Raw genomic sequence first — 24469 nt, forward strand, 5'->3', positions numbered from 1 at the left:
CTGTTGCGCCTGTCTGTCTCAGAGGAAGTGTAACGTTTACAGCACTATGGGCCCTTTTCGGCTCGGCATTTTATTATATTGCAGCAGTCGTTGTCTGTGTGGAGTTTTGAAAAGTGTAACCACACTTACATAGTGTTTATTAAATAGTAAACTGAAAGTCCAAACCAGATTTCAGCCACTCACTGAAAACACATCGTTGCGTGACTTGCATTTGATGCATCGTTTTTTTTGTGTGAAAATACTTCTAATACGTCCCTGAAACAAACCGAGCACCCAGGAGGAGAATAAAAGGATATATATCTATATATAGATATATATGTATGTGTTACATTTCAACTATTTAGAAATTAAAGTCCGCTCCATTTTTCTTTTTTCCGCTGTGATTTCTGCTTCGTGTTGCATTGTGGTACACAGGAGTAAAATGTAGGCTATATCGTAAATACAATCAAATTAGCAGTACATTGTGGGTATTTTATAGTGGACTATATAGTGCATAAAATTACACAATTCCCTTCATGTCAAAAATATATAAATAAACATTTCAATGCTTTTTGTAAGCTTTACTTTTACTTAACATGTTTACTCCTTGCACTCTAGCTGTTACTTCTGGGTTAATTTATACTCTAATTGGCTCTTTTCTTACACTTACTCATTTTTTCGCCTTGAGTCTGACTGTGAGCAACTACAACTGAACTATTTCCCTGAGGGGATCAATAAAGCATTCTGATGTGGTTGATGAACTGAACTGAGGAAGAAGGTGTTTAAGATTGTTGCTCCCTCTACCTGGAACACGTCACAGAAATCCACAAAACTGACTTTGAGGGATTTGCTGAGTCAGTTGATTTTATAATTTATTTTTTGTAATAGGACCACAATCGAAATGAGTCTTGTGTTTTTATCCTCGATTGTTTTTGATGTCTTTTTTTCTCATGTGTAATGAGTACGATTCTGACCGATGCCCCCTGGTGGCCACAGCCTTTTAAAGACCACCCAAAAATATACAGTCCTTCCCAGTCACCAAAACAACTTGAGTAAGTTTAAATGCAATGTTGTACTTGTAACACTTTATTTTCTTTTTTGTGAAAAGTATGTTTTTACATAAAGTAAAAGATATGAGTATCATTATTTTTTTATAATGAATTCTGTTCTCCCGGAACCAATGATGACCAGACGTTGTTTTTGTACGACGTCTTTTTTTTCCCGGACCTGAGCGGATTGTTTACTTTTCTTCTGACTCCGTTAAACACACAAAAACGTTAATTTAGGAGCATTTAAACGGGTCAGTTTTGGTGTTTTGACCGTTACAACGTTTATGTGTCAGTCTTTATCACGTTTACCGATATTAACCGGACGTTTTTGTGTGGTTTTTGGAGGATAAAACGCCTCATTTCCTTACCAAGAGAGAGAGAGGCAGAAAGTGGATGTCAGCTACAGGTGTGCTACCGGATGTTCCCCGCCGGAGCAGCGGAGGGGTTCGGCGGCGTGGACCCCCGCAGCAGCCCGCCGGCAGAGATGGAGACCCTGCGGATGTTCGTTAACGAGCGGCTAACGGCGGCGGTGGACGACATCCTGGGGCTGTTCGGGGAGACCGTGGCCCGGTACCGGGAGCAGATAGACCGCCAACGGGGACAGCTGGACAAGCTAAGGTCCGAGGAGGACAAGTGGAGCCAGGCAGGTCGGTGTCGGTCTCGGTTACTTTACTATACTGAAAAGACTATTATATCATTGACATATAATGTAAAACATCAGTGGTGTAGTCTAATGTATTGTAGTGGGTATACTCAAGTCAGCATTGATTTTTATAGATAGATAGATTTTTTTATTTTTTTTACATGGGGCGAGTCTTTATCTTTTCACTCACACATGCAGACACACACACACACACAGACACAAACACACACACAAACACAGACACACACGCACACACACACACAAACACAGACACACACACACGCGCAGACACATACACACGCAAACACACAAACACACACACACAGACAAACAAACACAGACACACACACACACACACACACACAGACACACACACACACACACACACACACACACACACACACACACACAAAACAAACAAACAAACAAACAAACAAACAGACACAAACACACACACACAAACAGACAAACACAGACACACACACGCGCAGACACATACACACGCAATTACAGACACACACACACACAAACGCACAAAGACACACACTCACACGCAGACACATACACACGCAATTACAGACACACACACACACACAAACACACACAGACACACACACAAACTGACACACATACACACACAGACACAAACACATGCAGACACACACACGCAATTACAGACACACACAAACACACAGACACACACACACAGACACACACACACACAGACAATCATCACATCAATATTTTGATTAGTTTCAAGACACAAACCAAGTTTGTGATTCATAAAAAAAAAAAAAAAAAAAAAAAACTTGACAGGAGAATGTGTGGTCCTCCACGTAAACTCTGAGCCATGTGTTCGCACATTTTGGAGACAAAATAGGAATTGGCGAAGCAGATGGTGAGGTGGTGAACTGAAGTCAGACTGCAGAGAGTAAATGGGAATAATATTACTCGTAATATTTTCTAGTATTGATGCCTCACGCACATTCTTTCACTCCATATCACAGACATTTGTGTTTTGGTAGATTATTTCTCTGTGGTAACAATGCTTTTTGGCAATAACTCTTATACTGTTGGAAGCCTGTTTAGTTTGAAATGCAAACATGCATTTGTGGGATGAGCAGCAGCGCTGAGTATGTGGTATCTATGTATGTATGTATGTATGTATGTATGAGTATGAAAAATTTGCCAAATCTTCTCTGCCAGTGCCAAAAAGTGTCAAAAATGTTGCGAAAAGTGTTGAAAAAGACGAGCAAAATAGTTTTAATTTCGGACCCAGAAAAAGGAAACGTTGCATGGTTGACAACACAATGATTAATCGATTAGTCAGCGAATTCAGTACCCAGCCCTCTGTTGTCTTTGTCTTGTCTCTCAAACTAATGAGGGCTTTGCTGGAAAAGGAGTTGCTTTTAATCTCGTTGTACATGTGTATAATGATAATAAAAAGGCATTCTATTCTACAATAGAAATAGAAGGAACTTTACAATATCCAGTTTTGGGTAGCAACTGGGAAATGTGTTGCTGCTGATGCTGAACATGCTTCTTACTGTTTTTTACATGTATGTTTTTTTCTGTATCTGCCCATAGGGACAATAGATGAAAATTATCTATGGTGCTAACTCTAGCATATTTCCATTGTGTACTTGTACTTATTTCCATTAATATGCACTGTCCCTATCTAAATAATCAATTAAAATAAAACAATAAAATTACTCACTGGTCACTTTTCAGCGTTTAAAAAAAGATGTTTTTGTCTTCTTTTTTTTTTCTGCGTTTTGTAGCTTTTTCCAACTTTTCTCACTTTTTTCAACGTTCTTTTGTCATAGTTCTGATATTCTTTATAACTTTTATGTAAACGTGTCAAATTTGACCCAAGGGAGGAGGGTTAATCAATTAGTCAACAAATTCAGGACCCAGCCCTGAGAGAAACTCTCTTCTTTCTGTCTTCTGTGTCCCTTCAGACCCCGAGCAGACGTCCTGCTCGGTCAAACTCTGCCCTGATGATCCCATCCGAAGCGTCCCGCTGGACCGGACGGGTGAGACAGACGCCGGCTTCTCCGCCGCTCGGAACAAAACCGAAGTCGGCGACGAGGACTGCGGAGCTTCTGAACCAACGAGCGACTTGGATCCAGCCGGCAGCTCAGAAGCAGCGAGCGACGGCCGACATCTCACCGAGTCATCCTACACGGAAGACAGCGGGACTTTGGAGACCAGAGGAGACGGAAGAAGAAGCTCCGGGACAAAATTCAACTCTGGGCGGGAAGGCGCGAAGCTCCGCCGATCTGCCGCACACACCAGGCTCAGCCGGGACACGCCGTTCCATTGCAGCGTCTGCGGCCAGAGCTTCACGCTGCGCAGTTGTTACTTTAAATCTAAAGAGGAGAAGAAGACTTGGTATTGGCACAGATTTGTTTTACCTGAACTGGTCCTAGGTAGTACCGGCCTTGTCAGTACTACTCCAGTCCAGATGGTGGTGGTAATGCACCTGAAGCTGTAACTGACAAAAAGAGAAATCATTTTAGGTTCAGTTACAACAACAACACTTCAGCTAACTAGCCATTAACACACACATATGCATAAACTATTACACATGGAAGACTTGCAACATTGGTCACTCATCTCTTCATCTTTTTTCTGTGCTCCTCTACTCTGTTATGCATCTATGATCTGCTCTCTGTGTGTTACTAGCTGTGCATGTAGCAGAGCTTATTCTTTATTCCATCCAGCTGAACTTCAGGTAATTATAGGGTGACTAAACAGCCTCTTTTCCCCGGATATGTCCACTTTTTACCTACTGTCCGGGGCTTCCGGGGTTGGGGGGGGGGGTTTATACATTCATTAAAATGTCTGCAAAAAAAAAAGGTCCCACAAGACTGGACAAGTGGGTGGCGGAGTGCACCGTGTGCAAAGCTGGCACATATGTTTCAGTGTCTTTATTATTTATCTAATTACATTGAAAAGGTATTAAGAGATATTTTGTTGAAGAACATTATTTCATATTATTTATTTATTTTAAAAGAGAGATATTATTTTGTTACAGATTTTATTTTATTTTATTACAAAAGTTATTTTTGCACCATTGAGGCATAATAATAAAGCATGTTCATTAACCTCTGAGAAGCCTGTCTGGATTTGTCTCAAGGCCGGGCCGAGTGTTCTTTTTTTTTTTTGAAATCAAAATATGGTCACCCTAGGTGATTATCACAGACCCGGGTTGTGTGTAAGTAAAGAAGATGGTCTATCATGTGTTTTGTTTGTTAATCCACACCTATGCTTCACTTCCTCTAAAATAAGTGTCCAGGCCAACAACAGTTGCTGTGTCAGAGAGGTGTGAATGCAGCTATGCATGCTATGCTATACTGTATGTTTACTTCCTCAATTTTACAGTCAGGAAGAAACAGCTTTACTTTAAGATACTTTTATAAAGTTTATCTGAAGGGTTTCATAATTCCAATTCCCAAATGACCGAATGCCTGAATTTAAGCATATTTTAAGTTAAGTGGAACATTTTGTCTAAAAGTAACATGTACTAGGGTGTGCATCTGTCTTATTGGTTTGTGCTGCAGCCACTTCCTGTGTTAAAGGAGTGACCAACTTAAAGACAGACAGTGAGATGGAGAATACGTTCAGTTCAGTTTTTAGTTTGTCAAGATGTCTGCAGATACTGTCGCTGCTCCACGTTTGAGCCTGAATGTGAGATATAACAGAAACATCCAAGAGAACAGCGGAGAGGAAGAGGAGAGTCAGGTGAAGATCTTAGAGGATGAAGAGCATCACGCTGATCTCGGGCCACAAAGAGCCAGTAAGTCTGAAATGATGATTGTTGTAAAGGGGAAGTTCATCTCAGTTTACGTGTTGCTTTATAACAATTATAACAATTGTTAATTTATAACAATTAGATACTGAATACTATTTCACAATTAATCAATCAATCCACCATTGGTCACCATTTACTCTGGGTCATTATCAGATGTCTTGGTGCTTTAATCTGGTGCCTCGTGAGTCATTATTCTTATTGTTGAAACTATAATAAAACATGTTGTGGATGTATTGTGTCTCTGTAGGACCACACACTCAAACCAACCCTGCAGCCAACAACAGAAGGTGTTTCAAAGCTACTGCAGTGACTCTGGGAGGGTTTTATGTTCTGATGTTGGCTGGACTCTTCATTCGCTGTGAGTACTTTGTTTTAATACAAACTGTCATATCTTAAAAGAGACAATTTCTAGCGGAATTTTCTGGTTATTATATTATTATTCTTCTCTTATCCAATATTTCTTGTTGCCCTCCCTTAAAAAACTATTGTAAATGCAAATATTAGACAATGAACTGTACTGTGTTACTCTAAAATGAAAAAAATACAACAAGGCCAAAGTGTTCCATAATATAAGAAGAAGAAACATACAAACATACAGACCAAGTGGCAACTTCTGGGTCTGAAAAGTGAAGCCAATGCTGAAGCTCCTTAAAGCTTCATTCTCTGTAACTTCCACTGGCTCCAGAAAGAAATCTGTTTCTATAGAAGTCTATGAGAAAATGAGCCCACTTCTCACTTGATTTATTACCTCAGTAAACATTTTCATAATGAATTTATGTTCTCAATCACTAGTTTCCAGTGTTATTTAATACAGCATGATGTTCATTTAGTCAATTATGGTCCCATTTATTTTAAAACAGACGATAAAGCAGGGGATGTTTTAGGACAGTCAGGACAGAGGCTTAGCAATATTTTTTTGGGATTGGGCCCAACAGTAGATGAAGTCTGTTATTTTTGAATCATGGATTAACAGACTGATGGTTAATAACTTGTTCCAAAGCAGGATATCCATTTTAGTTCATAAACTGTAATTGTAACTTCATCAAGCATTACAAAGTTTTAGTTTAGGCAACAGAAAGAACTGTGAAAGCAGCATTTCCTGTTTTGGCTGGACTGTTGAACTGCTGTGTGGCTAGGTGTGGGGTGTGAAAGTCTTTAACCAAGCTGTGAATGAATGCTATTTATACATTTTTCAGTTTTACACAAATGCATTTATAGTTTATAAATGGTTTCATAAAATAAATCCAAAGATTGGACAATGCAGTGTCCTCGCTGAAGTTAAGGAAACCACCGGGCTGGAGTTACTATGTTTTTATTCAAATATATCAAATGAATGAGTAATAAGGTTTTGTGTGTGTGTGTGTGTGTGTGTGTGTGTGTGTGTGTGTGTGTGTGTGTGTGTGTGTGTGTGTGTGTGTGTGTGTGTGTGTGTATATATATATATATATATGTGTGTGTGTGTATATATGTATGTATGTATGTATGTATGTATGTATGTATGTATGTATGTGTGTGTGTGTGTGTGTGTGTGTGTGTGTGTGTGTGTGTGTGTGTGTGTGTGTGTGTGTGTGTGTGTGTGTGTGTGTGTGTGTGTGTGCGTGCGTGCGTGCGTGCGTGTGTGTGTGTGTGTGTGTGTGTGTGTGTGTGTGTGTGTGTGTGTGGTATGTGCTGTTACTTCCTTAATGTTCTTTACTTTCCAAGAAACACTGACAGCAGCAGCATCAGTAGAGTATATGTTACATTACTGAATATATATCTACCAAAAGTTTTCCAGCAGCATAGTGACAGATCTACACAGCACGGTAAGCAGTAAGTGAAGTTAGGTGCAGCTACGGTTTCTCAAGATGTCCGAAGATATTTATGCCAAACCAGATATGTCAAAGAAGGTGAGATACAACAGAAATGTGCAGAAAGACAAAGAAGAGTGGGAGGAAAGGAGGTGGTAATATACGAGAGCACAGACGCTATCAGACATGATCAAACTGATAATCAGTCACACGGAGGAGGTAAGTGAGAAATTATGATAAATCAATATCATAAATATTCATGCTGATCTGTTTGAATGTGGCTGTACCTTCAAGTCATGTTGGACGGATGTGTAAACTCTACGTTTGCTCTCAGTTTAGTTTGTTAGTCTCAGCTGTCAAATCCCAACAAAACTGCCGCCCATCTATGTTTGTCTCTAGAGATGTACATGTACAGTATGGAAACCTTGTGTTTTGCAGCTCTTTCCTGTAGTTAGTTTTATTATGTTCTGCTGAGAGGATCAGAGCTCTCTGGCTAGAAGACTCATTTTTAGTTGGGATGCGTTTTTTATTAAGAAATGATGCCCAATGTGTTTGGTTATGGTAACATTTAACTGACAAGTGTCATTTCTGAGATCTGAGGATGCATTAAGTAAAGACATGAAACCACATGACAGGAAGGAGGGAAGTACAGCGTGATGACGTCTTTTGAATATCATTAGCAATGTAGAGCCATAGAGAGGGAGACAGAGAGAGAGAGAGCGAGAGAGAGCGAGAGAGAGAGAGAGAGAGAGAGAGAGAGAGAGAGAGAGAGAGAGAGAGAGAGAGAGAGAGAGAGAGAGGAAAGTAACTATGAGGCATCTTTTTAATTGTGTCAGTTCTGCAATTCAATGGCCCATTCCAACTCAACATTTCAGATGAGTTTATATTTGTTTTACTTTAGTATAATAATCTGTTTACCTAAGAGGTTTAATCATTTCTTTTAGGGCACATCTAAAGTTCACCAGTCTGCACAGACACCAGATCGGGGGTGAGGTTGCAGCATTGTTAATGTTTTTAGTTGGTTGGGTTTGCGTTCACACTGCACTTTTGTCAAAGGCACCAAACAGTGTTACCAAATGTCACATGGAGGAAACAGTCGCTTGTTTATTGGACAGAATATCTGAGTGAAACCTGCCGTTCTGGTCTCAGAAATAATGGAGCAACACCACATTTATAACGTCTTGGGTATCCTGGTTTTGCTTCAGTGTTGATGATGTCACACAGACTGATGATGTCACACATACGGATGATGTCACACAGACGACAGCCTGGTCTCACAGAACGACCTGTTAACACCGCATTACGTGGTGGTGTGAAAATTCTGTGTGGTCAGCACGGAAAACAATGCCAATGTAAAGTCAATAAGAAGATGATGTAGCATTAAGAGTGACTACGGTAGTGAGTAGTATGAAAGGCCAAAAATCCACGCCGGAGGTTGGTTGGGGTGGTGGATGGGTCAAACACAGGACTCGAGTCCCGTGTGTCACATTTCCTGAACCCGTTCTTCTTTTCCTAAACCCAACCGTCCCGTTCTTGTTGCGCGTCCCATTAGGCCGGTTACACACTGCAGGCGTGGCGTGAGCGTGGCGTTTCTGTTGCGTGTCAGCTGCGTGGATTTTGTCTGTCTTTACACACGCGGCGCTGCTGCTTCTAGCCTTGTCTGGACACATGGATGTTTCCCATTGATAAAATGAAATACCATGTTAAACATAAATATATACTGATTTGATTACAGCAAAGACAACGTCGGCAGTATTGACGGCAAAATAGGCTCCAGAATATTTCTGTATTGACAGGTGCAATAATAGAAAATCGATAAAAAAAAAAATCACATTCATATAGGCCTATCTGCATTTATATCAAAACCTAGAGGCTTTCAAACATCAACATGTCATTTGTTAATATGTAATTGTGTCTAAATGACATATAAACATATTTTCCTATTCTATTTTGCCTGGAAACGCTTCCAACACGCTCGCGTGGAAAAATAGGTGTCGGTTCTATTTCTAGCAGGCACGCGTCTCACGCAGGCAGTGTGTAAGCTCTAACCTGTTACCATGGGAGCCGAAATATAAACGGACACGCCACGCGGCTGACACGCTCGCGTGACGCGTCCAGTGTGTAACCGGCCTTATTGTTTGCTCTATGGTGTTTTTTTGCCCCCAACTGCTCCTTCCAGGCAGCCGTCCAGTTCTTCTTTTCCTAATCCCATCTGTCCCGTTGTTGTCCCGCGTGTCATGGAAACGTAAGCCCACCCACAACCTTTTCCTTAACTTAAGGGGCTATGTTCATTTCAAGGAATTCTTCCGTGGGTCCATCACAGAATATTTTGCCATTCCTTGAAACTGCCACAGACTTTGAGTTGAGGAGCCGTGTTTATTTCATGGAATTCTGTGAGATCAGGTTGCAGCAACGTGTGCTGAGAACAGCTTATGGATCTGAAAGTTATCATTCCTTAAATCAAGAAATTTGATTTAAGGGATGATGACTTTCAGATCCATGTGCAAGGTTGAAGCTGCAGCCTAGTAAATGCTGTTTGTGGTTTACTTCTGGGTCTGACACACCCAACCACATGAAGCTGCTGAGTAAAAGGTTATTCTTACAGGGACATAATAGGAACTTTGATAACAAAGACTCATGTTGTTTCCCTGTAATGAACCTTGCTCTCTGTGTACTTTGCCACTTTAGGACCAGACACTGAGAGACATCCTCCAGCTGTCCAAAGGAAGACTTTCAGGGCTGCAGCACTCTGTCTGGCAGTGCTCTGTGTTCTGATGATGACTGGAATCAGTCTCTTATCTGTAAACTGTAAGATAAAATACACTTCTCAACTACTGAGCCACAAATACTGAACCAATACACCATGGTGTACTTAAATCAGCTTCAGGCTCTAAAGGAAAGGTTCAGGTTTTTACTGACATGCCACAAGCTGAAATAGTTATTAGTTGCTGTTTTCATTCCTACTGTCTATATCACCTGTTAAGCGATCCATTCCTAACACGATTCCAATGTAAGAAATAGGAGGGCAAAAACCAGTCTTCATTCTGTGTTAACATTCAGCTGAAACGTTATCAACACAACACTAGACTACCAGGATGTTTCCTTTATACCACCACTAAGCGAGGAAACACTGTCAGTGGAAAACATGAAGAGAGCAAATTGTACTAAAGACATATTCAGTTTGGGAAAGTCAGACTAATGAGACCTCATACAAGCTTTGGCTCATTTTTGCACACAACAAAGACTGTGGTTTAATGTCCCAATTATATGTCTTTAGTTTGAAGCAGAATGATTGATGAGTGTTGTTGGTCTTTTTTAACTTTGTTATGGTTTTCATATTCATATTTCAGTCACTGTAATGAAGACTAGGAACGAACAACTAAGCTACAACAACACTCAGCTCCAGGTTAAAGTTTCAGGTAAGAAAGGTTTCAAATCACGGTATCACACAGGATCCAATTTCACACTGCATATTAAGCATAAATAATCTCATATTTTCTTACTTGTATCTATTGCTGTTTATCTCAAGACATCTCCGTCAACTACAGTCAGTTACAGACCAGATACGAGATGCTGCAGAATAAATACGACCAACTGAGCAACAACAACAGTCAGTTACAGGATGAAGTAAAGCAGCTAAAGGACAGAACTGAAGGTAAAACAAGTTTAATCCAGTAAACTCCTGTAATATACACATTTACATCATAGACCTTGATTGTGTTGTTACCGTTGATTATAACTGTTTCATGCTGTTGAACTGTTTTGCTGATGATGTGAATATTTCTGTTAGAGATGGTCACTTACAAATGACATATAAAACCTGAGTTGAAATTCAAATTATTTAGAGAGTAAACATCCTGAAAGGGAAACGTAACAGAGGAAAGAAAGATCTTTAACTAAATAGTTAAAACTCCATGTCTTATCACTTTGACAGTGAATGATGTGAAATCTGTCTTTAAAAGTTGTTGTTTGACTTTAAGAGAAGTGGTGTCCTGATGGAGGGACGAGACTTGGATGCAGTTGCTACTTTAAATCTAAAGAGAAGAATACTTGGTATGGAAGCAGAGCTGACTGTCAGAAGAGAGGAGCAGATCTGGTCGTCATAAACAACAAAGAGGAACAGGTGAGTGTGTTTGTTTCTGAGTGAGTGATTTTAGAGAAAAAGACTTTTAATCGAAATATTTAAATGTACATAATGTCAATTTGAAATATTTTGGGAAAAAATCCTTAAGATGTGTATATTCATTTTTAAAATGCATTTTGATGACATTAAAGGTTAACTGTCTTATGAGCTTTAAACGTGCACTTCCTCATGTGTTCTCTGTTTCTCTGCTGAGTATAAATGTCTTTCTTCTCTTTCCTCCATTACTAATGTGTGTTTACTGTCATGCTGTTGGGTCCAGTCCTCAGTGTGTGGTGGACCGAGGGATCCCTCTTGTGTTTGTTGTGGCTGATGAAGTCACAAGATGACTTTACTACAACAGAAATGCTGAACTGTGAACAGAGAAATGAGTGTTGTCTCTTATCAACTACTAGAAGTTTGTCTCTGAGCTGAGTAAGGATGGAGAGTCCTGGATTGGTCTACGGTATGAATGGTATGAAAAGAGACAAGGGACACAAGGAAAATGGAAATGGGAATGGGTGGATGGATCACCGCTGACAGAAACGTGAGACATTTTAAAGATTTTTGGTTTCCATCACAATTCCATCATGGACACCATTTACATTGAAAGATGCTGGGTTGGTTGGTTTTCCCAGATAGAGAGAGACAGGGAGAGGGAGACAGGGGGACAGAGGGAGGTAGAGAGAGAGGGTGGGACACAGGGGGAGAGAGAGAGAGGGACAGAGAGAGGGAGAAGGAGAGATAGATGGGGGAGGGGGACAGAGGGAGAGAGGGAGAGCGAGAGGGAGAGAGAAAGAGGGGGCAGGGGGACAGAGGGGGAGAGAGGGAGAGGGATAGAGAGAGAGGGGGGAGGGGGACAGAGAAAGAGAGAGAAAGTGAGAGAGAGACAGAGAAAGAGAGAGAGAGAGAGAGAGAAAAACGTCCTACTCACAGCATCAGGGTCTCTGCAGATACAGACACCACCACACACTTGTATAGTATTGACTGATGGTGATGATGTTGTTGATGAAATGGTTATTAAGGACATTTTTTTATGGAAATGTTGCTATAATATTTTTATGAGGAATATTGTTAGATGTTCTTTTTAAAATATGGTTCCTTTAACATACTGTATGGTCATATTTATCTTCTCAATTCTCTGCTGTTTAACCAGAGCTTGTAACATTAAGTATTTTTATGTAGTTTGGTCTTGCATTTGTGACTGTCCTGTGTTTATGTCTTGCTGCAGAACAAATTGCCCTACAGGGACAAATAAAAAGTCTAAACTAAACTAAAACTAAACACTTCTAGTGGGTCATAAGTGATGATTGAGAGGGATTACTTTAGTACTTGTCTATAAATATTTGGTATGCAAATGCTGCATATTAGACCTTTAAGAAAGCATGAGAACAGAGCTAAGTATGAGCATCAGTCTCATGGATTAGATAGTATTAATAGTATTAGTATTAAGTAGTAGTATTAATAGCAGTATAAGTCATAGTAGTATTAGTAGTAGTAGTAGTAGTAGTAGTAGTAGTATAAGTAGTAGTATTAATAGTAGTATCAGTTGTAGTAGTAGTATAAGTAGTAGTATTAATAGTAGTATCAGTTGTAGTATTAGTAGTAGTATTAGTTGTGTTAAGTACATATTAAGAAGAAGCTGGAGAGATGGGATGCAGAGTCAGCTTTGAAATCATTTTGTGTCAACTGAGGTGCTGCAACAAAAAGTCCCCCAGTTCCCAAATCATGAAGATTTAATATTTATAAAACATGTCAGAGATTAAAAGTTTCTTTAGTTTAATGTGTGTGACTCAATCACAATGTTAAGTCTATGGGACAGGCTGCTGATCTTATGAAAAGAGACAAAAGGGGCGGAAAACATCGAAAGGACACCATCTTGGTGTTAGATATTAATAAACACATTTTTTGGGGATGATTCCTGTAAATAAAAAACCTTAAATGACTGAAAACAGAGAACAAGGTTTCATTCTTTTATTAGCAGTCACAGGTTACATACATTTACAAAACTGAATCTTAAACAAGTTATTAAAATAAATTCTTCAATTACAGATAATTTAAAGTATTATATTTTATAATATTTAAAGTGAAATCCAACTGTTTACTTTAAATTAATAACAATCATGAGTTACAGCTTTTTGATAAAAAAACATTTTATCTCTCTGACAGGTTCTGGGCAGCAGGACAGCCTCAGCGGGACGGTAACCGGTACGTTGCAACATGCTGCGATCAACAAGGAGAATGGACACAAGGGAGACAAAATGTTAACAAGAACGGGATCTGTGAGAAAAAGATTCTCTGAACTCTTTGATGACAGAGAGGTGTGTAGTGTTGGGATCAGCTTTGTCAAATCAGACCAATTCTTTAACATTTGCTCATCTGTTTATTCTGTGTTGCTAAATAACCTGGATTACAGAGATATTGTTCCTCTGCCCTTCATAGTGCACAATCTGGTTAGAAGTCACATGTACTTACTCTGTAGTCCTACAGGATTATTATAATAAAAGATAATAAAAACATGGATTAGCAGGTTGCCTTTATTTTGGTTTATGTAGTTGATCATAACATTTGCAATCAGTTAGTTAGAAGTTTTTCCTTAGAACATTTTACACTCCACACAAAATAAAACCCCGCCCTATCTCCATCTCCCCTCCCAAACCCATACCCACAACATATTAAATCATTATTATTTTTTAATGTTGCACTGTAACCTTAATCTAACTACTGTATTTGTATATTCTTTTTTATTTTAGCCTGTATTTCTTTCATGGAAGTTTTTAATTGCTCTTTAATGTGTAATATAAAGCATTTTTTGACAGTTACTATGCTGCATGCTGCGATCAACAAGGAAAATGGACACAAAGTAAATATAGAGACATTAAGAAGTGGATCTGTGAGAAATAGATTCTCTGAACTATGTGATGACAGACAGGTGTGTAGTGTTGGGATCAGCTGTGTTAAATCAGACCAATTCTTTAACATTTACTCAGCTGTTTATTCTGTGTTGCTAAGTAACCTGGATTACAGAGATATTGTTCCTCTGCCCTTCATAGTGCACAATCTGGTTAGAAGTCATGTGTACTTACTCTGTAGTCCTACAGGATTATTATAATAAAAGGTAATAAAACATGGATTAGCAAGTTGCCTTTATCGTTTGTAATCGGTTAGTTAGAAGTTTTTCCTAAATAAAACCCCGCCCTAACTCCATCTCCCCTCCCAAACCTGTGCCCACAACTAATTAAATCATTATTGTTGTTATTATTATTATTATTATTATTATTATTATTATTATTATTATATTTTCACGCTGCACTGTAACCTTAACCTAACTATTGTATTTGTATCTTTTTTTATTTTTTAGCCTGTATTCCTTTCATGAAAGTTTTTAATTGCTCTTTAATGTTTGATGTAAAGTGTTTTGAATTGCCTTGTTGCTGAAATGTGCTGTAGAAATAAAGATGCCTTGCCCTACAACCTCCAGCCTGTCAGTCTATCTCCAGGGCATAGAGAACACTGTTGTGTCTGTCTGTCTCAGAGGAAGTGTAACGTTTACAGCACTACGGCCGCTTTTCGGCTCCAAACCAGAATTCAGACACTCACTGAAAACACATCATTGCGTGACTTGCATTAGATGCATCGTTTTTTTGTGTGAAAATACTTCTAATTCGTCCCTGAAACAAACCGAGCACCCAGGAGGAGAATAAAAGGATATATATATCTATATATATCTATATATAGATATATATATAGATATACAGTAGATATATATGTATGTGTTACATTTCAACTATTTAGAAATTAAAGTCCGCTCCATTTTTCTCTTTTCCGCTGTGATTTCTGCTTTGCGTTGCACTGTGGTACACAGGAGTAAAATGTAGGCTATATCGTACGTACAATCAAATTAGCAGTGCATTGTGGGTATTTTATAGTGGACTATATAGTGCATGAAATTACACAATTCCCTTCATGTCAAAAATATATAAATAAACATTTCAATGCTTTTTGTAAGCTTTACTTTTACTTAACATGTTTACTCCTTGCCCTCTAGCTGTTACTTCATGTTAATTTATACTCTAATTGGCTCTTTTCTTACACTTACTCATTTTTTTGCCTTAAATTTGACTGTGAGCAACTGCAACTGAACTATTTCCCTGAGGGGATCAATAAAGTATTCTGATGAAGTGGTTGATGAACTGAACTGATGAAGAAGGTGTTTAAGATTGTTGCTCCCTCTACCTGAAACACGTCAAAGAAATCCACAAAACTTTAAAAAAAAAAGCTTTTAAGAGGATGTTGATTGACTTGTATTTGATGTCTTTTTTTTCTCATGTGTAATGAGTACGATTCTGACCGATGCCCCCTGGTGGCCACAGCCTTTTAAAGACCACCCAAAAATATACAGTCCTTCCCAGTCACCAAAACAACTTGAGTAAGTTTAAATGCAATGTTGTACTTTTAACACTTTATTTTCTTTTTTGTGAGAAGTATGTTTTTACATAAAGTAAAAGATATGAGTATCATTATTTTTTTTTAATGAATTTTGTTCTCCCGGAACCAATGATGACCAGACGTTGTTTCTTTACGACGTATTTATTCCCCCGGACCTGAGCGGATTGTTTACTTTTCTTCTGACTCCGTTAAACACACAAAAACGTTAATTTAGGAGCATTTAAACGGGTCGGTTTTGGTGTTTTGACCGTTACAACGTTTATGTGTCAGTCTTTATCACGTTTACCGATATTAACCGGACGTTTTTGTGTGGTTTTTGGAGGATAAAACGCCTCATTTCCTTACCGAGAGAGAGAGAGGCAGAAAGTCAAGCGAACATGTCCGCGGAGCTGCGGATGTTCCCCGCCGGAGCAGCGGAGGGGTTCGGCGGCGTGGACCCCCGCAGCAGCCCGCCGGCAGAGATGGAGACCCTGCGGATGTTCGTTAACGAGCGGCTGACGGCGGCGGTGGACGACATCCTGGGGCTGTTCGGGGAGACCGTGGCCCGGTACCGGGAGCAGATAGACCGCCAACGGGGACAGCTGGACAAGCTGAGGTACGAGGAGGACAAGTGGAGCCAGGCAGGTCGGTGTCGGTCTCGGTTACTTTACTATACTGAAAAGACTATTATGTTGTTGACATATAATGTAAAACATCAGTGGTGTAGTCTAATGTATTGTAGTGGGTATACTCAAGTCAGCATTGATTTTTATAGATAGATAGATTTTTTTATTTTTTTTACATGGGGCGAGTCTTTATCTTTTCACTCACACATGCAGACACACACACACACAGACACAAACACACACACAAACACAGACACACACGCACACACACACACAAACACAGACACACACACGCGCAGACACATACACACGCAAACACACAAACACACACACACACACACAAACAAACAAACAAACAAACAAACAAACAAACAGACACAAACACACACACACACACAGACAAACACAGACACACACACGCGCAGACACATACACACGCAATTACAGACACACACACACACAAACGCACAAAGACACACACTCACACGCAGACACATACACACGCAATTACAGACACACACACACACACACAAACACAGACACACACACACAAACACACACAGACTAACACACACACACACACACACATACACATACAGACACACACGCAGACACATACACACGCAATTACAGACACACACACACAAACACACACAGACACACACACAAACTGACACACATACACACACAGACACAAACACATGCAGACACACACACGCAATTACAGACACACACAAACACACAGACACACACACACACACACACACACAGACAATCATCACATCAATATTTTGATTAGTTTCAAGACACAAACCAAGTTTGTGATTCATAAAAAAAAAAAAAAAAACTTGACAGGAGAATGTGTGGTCCTCCACGTAAACTCTGAGCCATGTGTACGAACATTTTGGAGACAAAATAGGAATTGGCGAAGCAGATGGTGAGGTGGTGAACTGAAGTCAGACTGCAGAGAGTAAATGGGAATAATATTACTCGTAATATTTTCTAGTATTGATGCCTCACGCACATTCTTTCACGCCATATCACAGACATTTGTGTTTTGGTAGATTATTTCTCTGTGGTAACAATGCTTTTTGGACATAACTCTTATACTGTTGGAAGCCTGTTTAGTTTGAAATGCAAACATGCATTTGTGGGATGAGCAGCAGCGCTGAGTATGTGGTATCTATGTATGTATGTATGTATGAGTATGAAAAAATTGCGAAAATCTTCTCTGTCAGTGCCAAAAAGTGTCAAAAATGTAGCGAAAAAGGACCAAAATAGTTTTAATTTCGGACCCAGAAAAAGGAAACGTTGCATGGTTGACAACACAATGATTAATCGATTAGTCAGCGAATTCAGTACCCAGCCCTCTGTTGTCTTTGTCTTGTCTCTCAAACTAATGAGGGCTTTGCTGGAAAAGGAGTTGCTTTTAATCTCGTTGTACATGTGTATAATGATAATAAAAAGGCATTCTATTCTACAATAGCAATAGAAGCAACTTTACAATATCCAGTTTTGGGTAGCAACTGGGAAATGTGTTGCTGCTGATGCTGAACATGCTTCTTACTGTTTTTACATGTTTTTTTTCTGTATCTGCCCATAGGGACAATAGATGAAAATTAGCTATGGTGCTAACTCTAGCATATTTACATTGTATACTTGTACTCATTTCCATTAATATGCACTGTCCCTATCTAAATAATCAATTAAAATAAAACAATAAAATAAAAATAAAGAAAAACTTTTCTCACTTTTTTCAACGTTCTTTTGTCATAGTTCTGATATTCTTTATAACTTTTATGTAAACGTGTCAAATTTGACCCAAGGGAGGAGGGTTAATCAATTAGTCAACAAATTCAGGACCCAGCCCTGAGAGAAACCCTCTTCTTTCTGTCTTCTGTGTCCCTTCAGACCCCGAGCAGACGTCCTGCTCGGTCAAACTCTGCCCTGATGATCCCATCCGAAGCGTCCCGCTGGACCGGACGGGTGAGACCGACGCCGGCTTCTCCGCCGCTCGGAACAAAACCGAAGTCGGCGACGAGGACTGCGGAGCTTCTGAACCAACGAGCGACTTGGATCCAGCCGGCAGCTCAGAAGCAGCGAGCGACGGCCGACATCTCACCGAGTCATCCTACACGGAAGACCGCGGCGACTGGGGAGAGGCGCCGGGACTTTGGAGACCAGAGGAGACGGAAGAAGAAGCTCCGGGACAAAATTCAACTCTGGGCGGGAAGGCGCGCGTCTCCGCCCGATCTGCCGCACACACCAGGCTCAGCCGGGACACGCCGTTCCATTGCAGCGTCTGCGGCCAGAGCTTCACGCTGCGCAGTTGTTACTTTAAATCTAAAGAGGAGAAGAAGACTTGGTATTGGCACAGATTTGTTTTACCTGAACTGGTCCTAGGTAGTACCGGCCTTGTCAGTACTACTCCAGTCCAGATGGTGGTGGTAATGCACCTGAAGCTGTAACTGACAAAAAGAGAAATCATTTTAGGTTCAGTTACAACAACAACACTTCAGCTAACTAGCCATTAACACACACATATGCATAAACTATTACACATGGAAGACTTGCAACATTGGTCACTCATCTCTTCATCTTTTTTCTCTGCTCCTCTACTCATTTATACATCTATGATCTGCTCTCTGTGTGTTACTAGCTGTGCATGTAGCAGAGCTTATTCTTTATTCCATCCAGCTGAACTTCAGGTAATTATAGGGTGACTAAACAGCCTCTTTTCCCCGGATATGTCCACTTTTTACCTACTGTCCGGGGCTTCTGGGGGGGTTTTATACATTCATGAAAATGTCAGCAAAAACAAAGGTCCCACAAGACTGGACCGGACAAGTGGGTGGCGGAGTGCACCGTGTGCAAAGCTGGCACATATGTTTCAGTGTCTTTATTATTTATCTAATTACATTGAAAAGGTATTAAGAGATATTTTGTTGAAGAACATTATTTCATATTATTTATTTATTTTAAAAGAGAGATATTATTTTGTTACAGATTTTATTTTATTTTATTACAAAAGTTATTTTTGCACCATTGAGGCATAATAATAAAGCATGTTCATTAACCTCTGAGAAGCCTGTCTGGATTTGTCTCAAGGCCGGGCCGAGTGTTCTTTTTTTTTTTGGAAATCAAAATATGGTCACCCTAGGTGATTATCACAGACCCGGGTTGTGTGTAAGTAAAGAAGATGGTCTATCATGTGTTTTGTTTGTTAATCCACACCTATGCTTCACTTCCTCTAAAATAAGTGTCCAGGCCAACAACAGTTGCTGTGTCAGAGAGGTGTGAATGCAGCTATGCATGCTATGCTATACTGTATGTTTACTTCCTCAATTTTACAGTCAGGAAGAAACAGCTTTACTTTACTTTAAGATACTTTTATAAAGTTTATCTGAAGGGTTTCATAATTCCAATTCCCAAATGACCAAATGCCTGAATTTAAGCGTATTTTAAGTTAAGTGGAACGTTTTGTCTAAAAGTAACATGTACTAGGGTGTGCATCTGTCTCATTGGTTTGTGCTGCAGCCACTTCCTGTGTTAAAGGAGTGACCAACTTAAAGACAGACAGTGAGATGGAGAATACGTTCAGTTCAGTTTTTAGTTTGTCAAGATGTCTGCAGATACTGTCGCTGCTCCACGTTTGAGCCTGAATGTGAGATATAACAGAAATGTCCAAGAGAACAGTGGAGAGGAAGAGGAGAGTCAGGTGAAGATCTTAGAGGATGAAGAGCATCACGCTGATCTCAGGCCACAAAGAGCCAGTAAGTCTGAAATGAGGATTGTTGTAAAGGGGAAGTTCATCTCAGTTTACGTGTTGCTTTATAACAATTAGATACTGAATACTATTTCACAATTAATCAATCCACCATTGGTCACCATTTACTCTGGGTCATTATCAGATGTCTTGGTGCTTTAATCTGGTGCCTCGTGAGTCATTATTCTTATTGTTGAAACTATAATAAAACATGTTGTGGATGTATTGTGTCTCTGTAGGACCACACACTCAAACCAACCCTGCAGCCAACAACAGAAGGTGTTTCAAAGCTACTGCAGTGACTCTGGGAGGGTTTTATCTTCTGATGTTGGCTGGACTCTTCATTCGCTGTGAGTACTTTGTTTTAATACAAACTGTCATATCTTAAAAGAGACAATTTCTAGCGGAATTTTCTGGTTATTATATTATTATTCTTCTCTTATCCAATATTTCTTGTTGCCCTCCCTTAAAAAACTATTGTAAATGCAAATATTAGACAATGAACTGTACTGTGTTACTCTAAAATGAAAAAAATACAACAAGGCCAAAGTGTTCCACAATATAAGAAGAAGAAACATACAAACATACAGACCAAGTGGCAACTTCTGGGTCTGAAAAGTGAAGCCAATGCTGAAGCTCCTTAAAGCTTCATTCTCTGTAACTTCCACTGGCTCCAGAAAGAAGTCTGTTTCTATAGAAGTCTATGAGAAAATGAGCCCACTTCTCACTTGATTTATTACCTCAGTAAACATTTTCAATCACTAGTTTCCAGTGTTATTTAAAACAGCATGATGTTCATTTAGTCAATTATGGTCCCATTTATTTTAAAACAGACGATAAAGCAGGGGATGTTTTAGGACAGTCAGGACAGAGGCTTAGCAATATTTTTTTGGGATTGGGCCCAACAGTAGTGGAAGTCTGTTATTTTTGAATCATGGATTAACAGACTGATGGTTAATAACTTGTTCCAAAGCAGGATATCCATTTTAGTTCATAAACTGTAATTGTAACTTCATCAAGCATTACAAAGTTTTAGTTTAGGCAACAGAAAGAACTGTGAAAGCAGCATTTCCTGTTTTGGCTGGACTGTTGAACTGCTGTGTGGCTAGGTGTGGGGTGTGAAAGTCTTTAACCAAGCTGTGAATGAATGCTATTTATACATTTTTCAGTTTTACACAAATGCATTTATAGTTTATAAATGGTTTCATAAAATAAATCCAAAGATTGGACAATGCAGTGTCCTCGCTGAAGTTAAGGAAACCACCGGGCTGGAGTTACTATGTTTTTATTCAAATATATCAAATGAATGAGTAATAAGGTTGTGTGTGTGTGTGTGTGTGTGTGTGTGTGTGTGTGTGTGTGTGTGCGTGTGTGTGTGTGTGTGTGTGTGTGTGTGTGTGTGTGTGTGTGTGTGTGTGTGTGTTTCTGTGTCTGTGTTATGTGCTGTTACTTCCTTAATGTTCTTTACTTTCCAAGACACATTGACAGCAACAGCAACATCAGTAGAGGATGTTACATTACTGAATGTATATCTACTAAGTTTTCCAGCAGCATAGTGACCGATCTACACAGCACGGTAAGCAGTGTTGGGGACCAAGAACCTGGTTAAATCTGATTTTAACCAAAAGGCCTCAGATTAAACTGACCTCTGGATACAGGACACACATGTGCTCAGAGACAAAGGAACATGTGGCTAAGACAAAGGAATCTTGGCCTCCATGTAAACCCCAAAGCCGGGATAATTCACACCTCTATGCGAAAGTGCCAGCCAGAAGGGAAACGCCTCACAACTGGCAGGAAGTCAAAGAACTACAAGATTGTAGTCTTCACCCTTTCAAGAGTTTCGAGTCTTCCTATTGGTTCAGCGGGACCATAAAAACAGCGTGCAGTCTTAACCTATAAATAACCTGATCCTAGGAAACTCCCTCGTCTTCACTTGCAACTCCCGTTGCTGACAGGAGGCGCGCAAGCGCTTGTGCTGAACTTCCATTTTCTGGAGAATGTGGATTTTATTTCGGTGGATCCTTGAAAACGCACCAGTGTTTTCATATCTGCAGTGAGAAGGAAACAACGTTTTTCTTCTCAAAGTCGACTAACTTCCCCCTTTCTGCTTTTTTTGGAGGAAGTTTCTCCGTGGCTGCAGACGAGCGCCAAGGGATTCGTTCTGTTTGATTTCTGTGGAAATCTCTGGACAGAAACAAACGGACTGAACACACCGTAAGAAGGCTGACGTCTGGGCAGAGATAAGTAGTGTGTTTATTAATGAGCAAAGGGTTCGCTACCATTGTTGCCATTAATGTGATCTGATTTAATCATGTACTGGTCCATATGTGATTATTAATCTGTTCTGTGAATGTATAACCGATCCCTATACTGCTTGATTTTGGTTGTGTTAAGTAGCTGGTTTAAAACCGTAAGCGCTACCTGCTAAACCACTCCTTTGACGGAGTTTAGTTACTGTCCGCGAGATAATCGTGATGAATCAGCTGTTAGCCACTAAGATGGCCGTTATTAATATCTAAGATCAGAGGGCCTCTTTTCTTTACTCTTCTTCTCTTTCTTCTTTTTCTTTTACTAACACACACACACACACAACACAGGCTAGCCGCGTAGCTCCCGAGCTAACGCTGTAGTTTAGCCATGAGGAATCGGCTCACGTTCGTACAGAGCTAACACAGGAACTAGCTACCATACCGGCTAAGCGTGCGCGTTGCCTAGCAACCCCCCACCCCCCCGGCTTCTTCAGCTCCTTCTCCATGCACCCAGCACCACTACCGCCCTCTTGAGGCTAAATAGTTTGTGCAGCTCACAGGAGTAGCCATTTTTGGAGTTGTTTTTGGGTTAGAACTACACTACGACACCGCCCCCTCCTTTTTCACTCACTCTCTCTCAGACACACACTCACACACACACACATACACAGACGTGTCCATGCTGCTCTGTTTTTTTGCTTTGTTTTTGGTTGTGATATTGTAAAAAGGTATATGTTTATTAGTGAAGGATTATTGATTAGCTACTGATAATTGTTACGTTAATAAATCTTATTATACTTAATTAGCAGTTGATTGTGATTATTTGTGTACTTGTTGTAATAATTGCTGGTCGAACGGGTCCGTGCTCGAAATCACCCCTTCCTTTATTTCCTTTTAAAGGATTTTCACAGAAATGAGACTGTTCCACAGTTTGATTATTGGTCCCTGACTTGCAGGGTGGTGCCCCGTTTTGATTGTTTGTCGATTTGATACAGTTATTAATAACCATATTCATAACTTTATTAATATTGATAAAACATCTTTTGATAATTTGCCAATGATCAAATCTGTACCCTAAGGGAATCCTACAGCAGTAAGTGAAGTTAAGTGCAGCTACGGTTTCTCAAGATGTCCGAAGATATTTATGCCAATGCAGATATGTCAAAGAAGGTGAGATACAACAGAAATGTGCAGAAAGACAAAGGAGAGTGGGAGGAAAGGGAGGTGGTAATATACGAGAGCACAGACGCTATCAGCGATGATCAAACTGATAATCAGTCACACGGAGGAGGTAAGTGAGAAATTATGACAAATCAATATCATAAATACTCATGTTGATCTGTTTGAATGTGGCTGTACCTTGAAGTCATGTTGGACTGATGTGTAAACTCTACGTTTGCTCTCAGTTTAGTTTGTTAGTCTCAGCTGTCAAATTCCAACAAAACTGCCGCCCATCTATGTTTGTCTCTAGAGATGTACATGTACAGTGTGGAAACTTTGTGTTCTGCAGCTCTTTCCTAGTTAGTTTTATTATGTTCTGCTGAGAGGATCAGAGCTCTTTGGTTAGAAGACTCATTTTTAGTTAGGATGCATTTTTTATTAAGAAATGATGCCCTATGTGTTTGGTTATGGTAACATTTAACTGACAGTGTTTCATTTCTGAGATCTGAGGATGCATTAAGTAAATACATGAAACCACATGACAGGAAGGAGGGAAGTACAGCGTGACGAAGTCTGTTGAATATCATTAGCAATGTAGAGCCAGAGAGAGAGAGACAGACAGAGAGAGAGCGAGAGAGAGAGAGAGAGAGAGAGAGAGAGAGAGAGAGAGAGAGAGAGAGAGAGAGAGAGAGAGAGAGAGAGATAGGAAAGTAACTATGAGGCATCTTTTTTATTGTGTCAGTTCTGCAATTCAACAGCCCATTACAACTCAACATTTCAGATGAGTTTATATTTGTTTTACTTTAATCTGTTTACCTAAGAGGTTTAAACATTTCTTTTA

General features: G+C 39.8%; 3 protein-coding genes across 3 annotated transcripts; all 3 read left to right on the forward strand.

The window, feature by feature from the left end:
- Window positions 1–1198: 1198 nt before the first annotated feature.
- Window positions 1199–4474, forward strand: LOC114568723 (uncharacterized). Its single transcript, XM_028598379.1, has 2 exons — window positions 1199–1675; window positions 3633–4474. Exons 1-2 carry the CDS (start codon window positions 1447–1449, stop codon window positions 4166–4168), a joined length of 765 nt encoding a protein of 254 aa, XP_028454180.1. The 5' UTR covers window positions 1199–1446; the 3' UTR covers window positions 4169–4474.
- Window positions 4475–10630: 6156 nt separating this feature from the next.
- On the forward strand, window positions 10631–13600 carry LOC114568459 (CD209 antigen-like). The gene is made up of 4 exons (XM_028598073.1): window positions 10631–10694; window positions 10805–10930; window positions 11256–11398; window positions 13565–13600. The coding sequence occupies exons 1-4, from the start codon at window positions 10634–10636 to the stop codon at window positions 13598–13600; spliced, it is 366 nt and encodes a 121-aa protein (XP_028453874.1). The 5' UTR covers window positions 10631–10633.
- A 2398-nt stretch (window positions 13601–15998) lies between these two features.
- LOC114568460 (uncharacterized) lies at window positions 15999–18917 on the forward strand. Its single transcript, XM_028598074.1, has 2 exons — window positions 15999–16468; window positions 18361–18917. Exons 1-2 carry the CDS (start codon window positions 16222–16224, stop codon window positions 18915–18917), a joined length of 804 nt encoding a protein of 267 aa, XP_028453875.1. The 5' UTR covers window positions 15999–16221.
- The last annotated feature ends 5552 nt before the right edge of the window (window positions 18918–24469 follow it).

The sequence above is a fragment of the Perca flavescens genome, chromosome 14 (genome assembly GCF_004354835.1).
Source record: "Perca flavescens isolate YP-PL-M2 chromosome 14, PFLA_1.0, whole genome shotgun sequence".
NCBI lineage: Eukaryota > Metazoa > Chordata > Actinopteri > Perciformes > Percidae > Perca > Perca flavescens.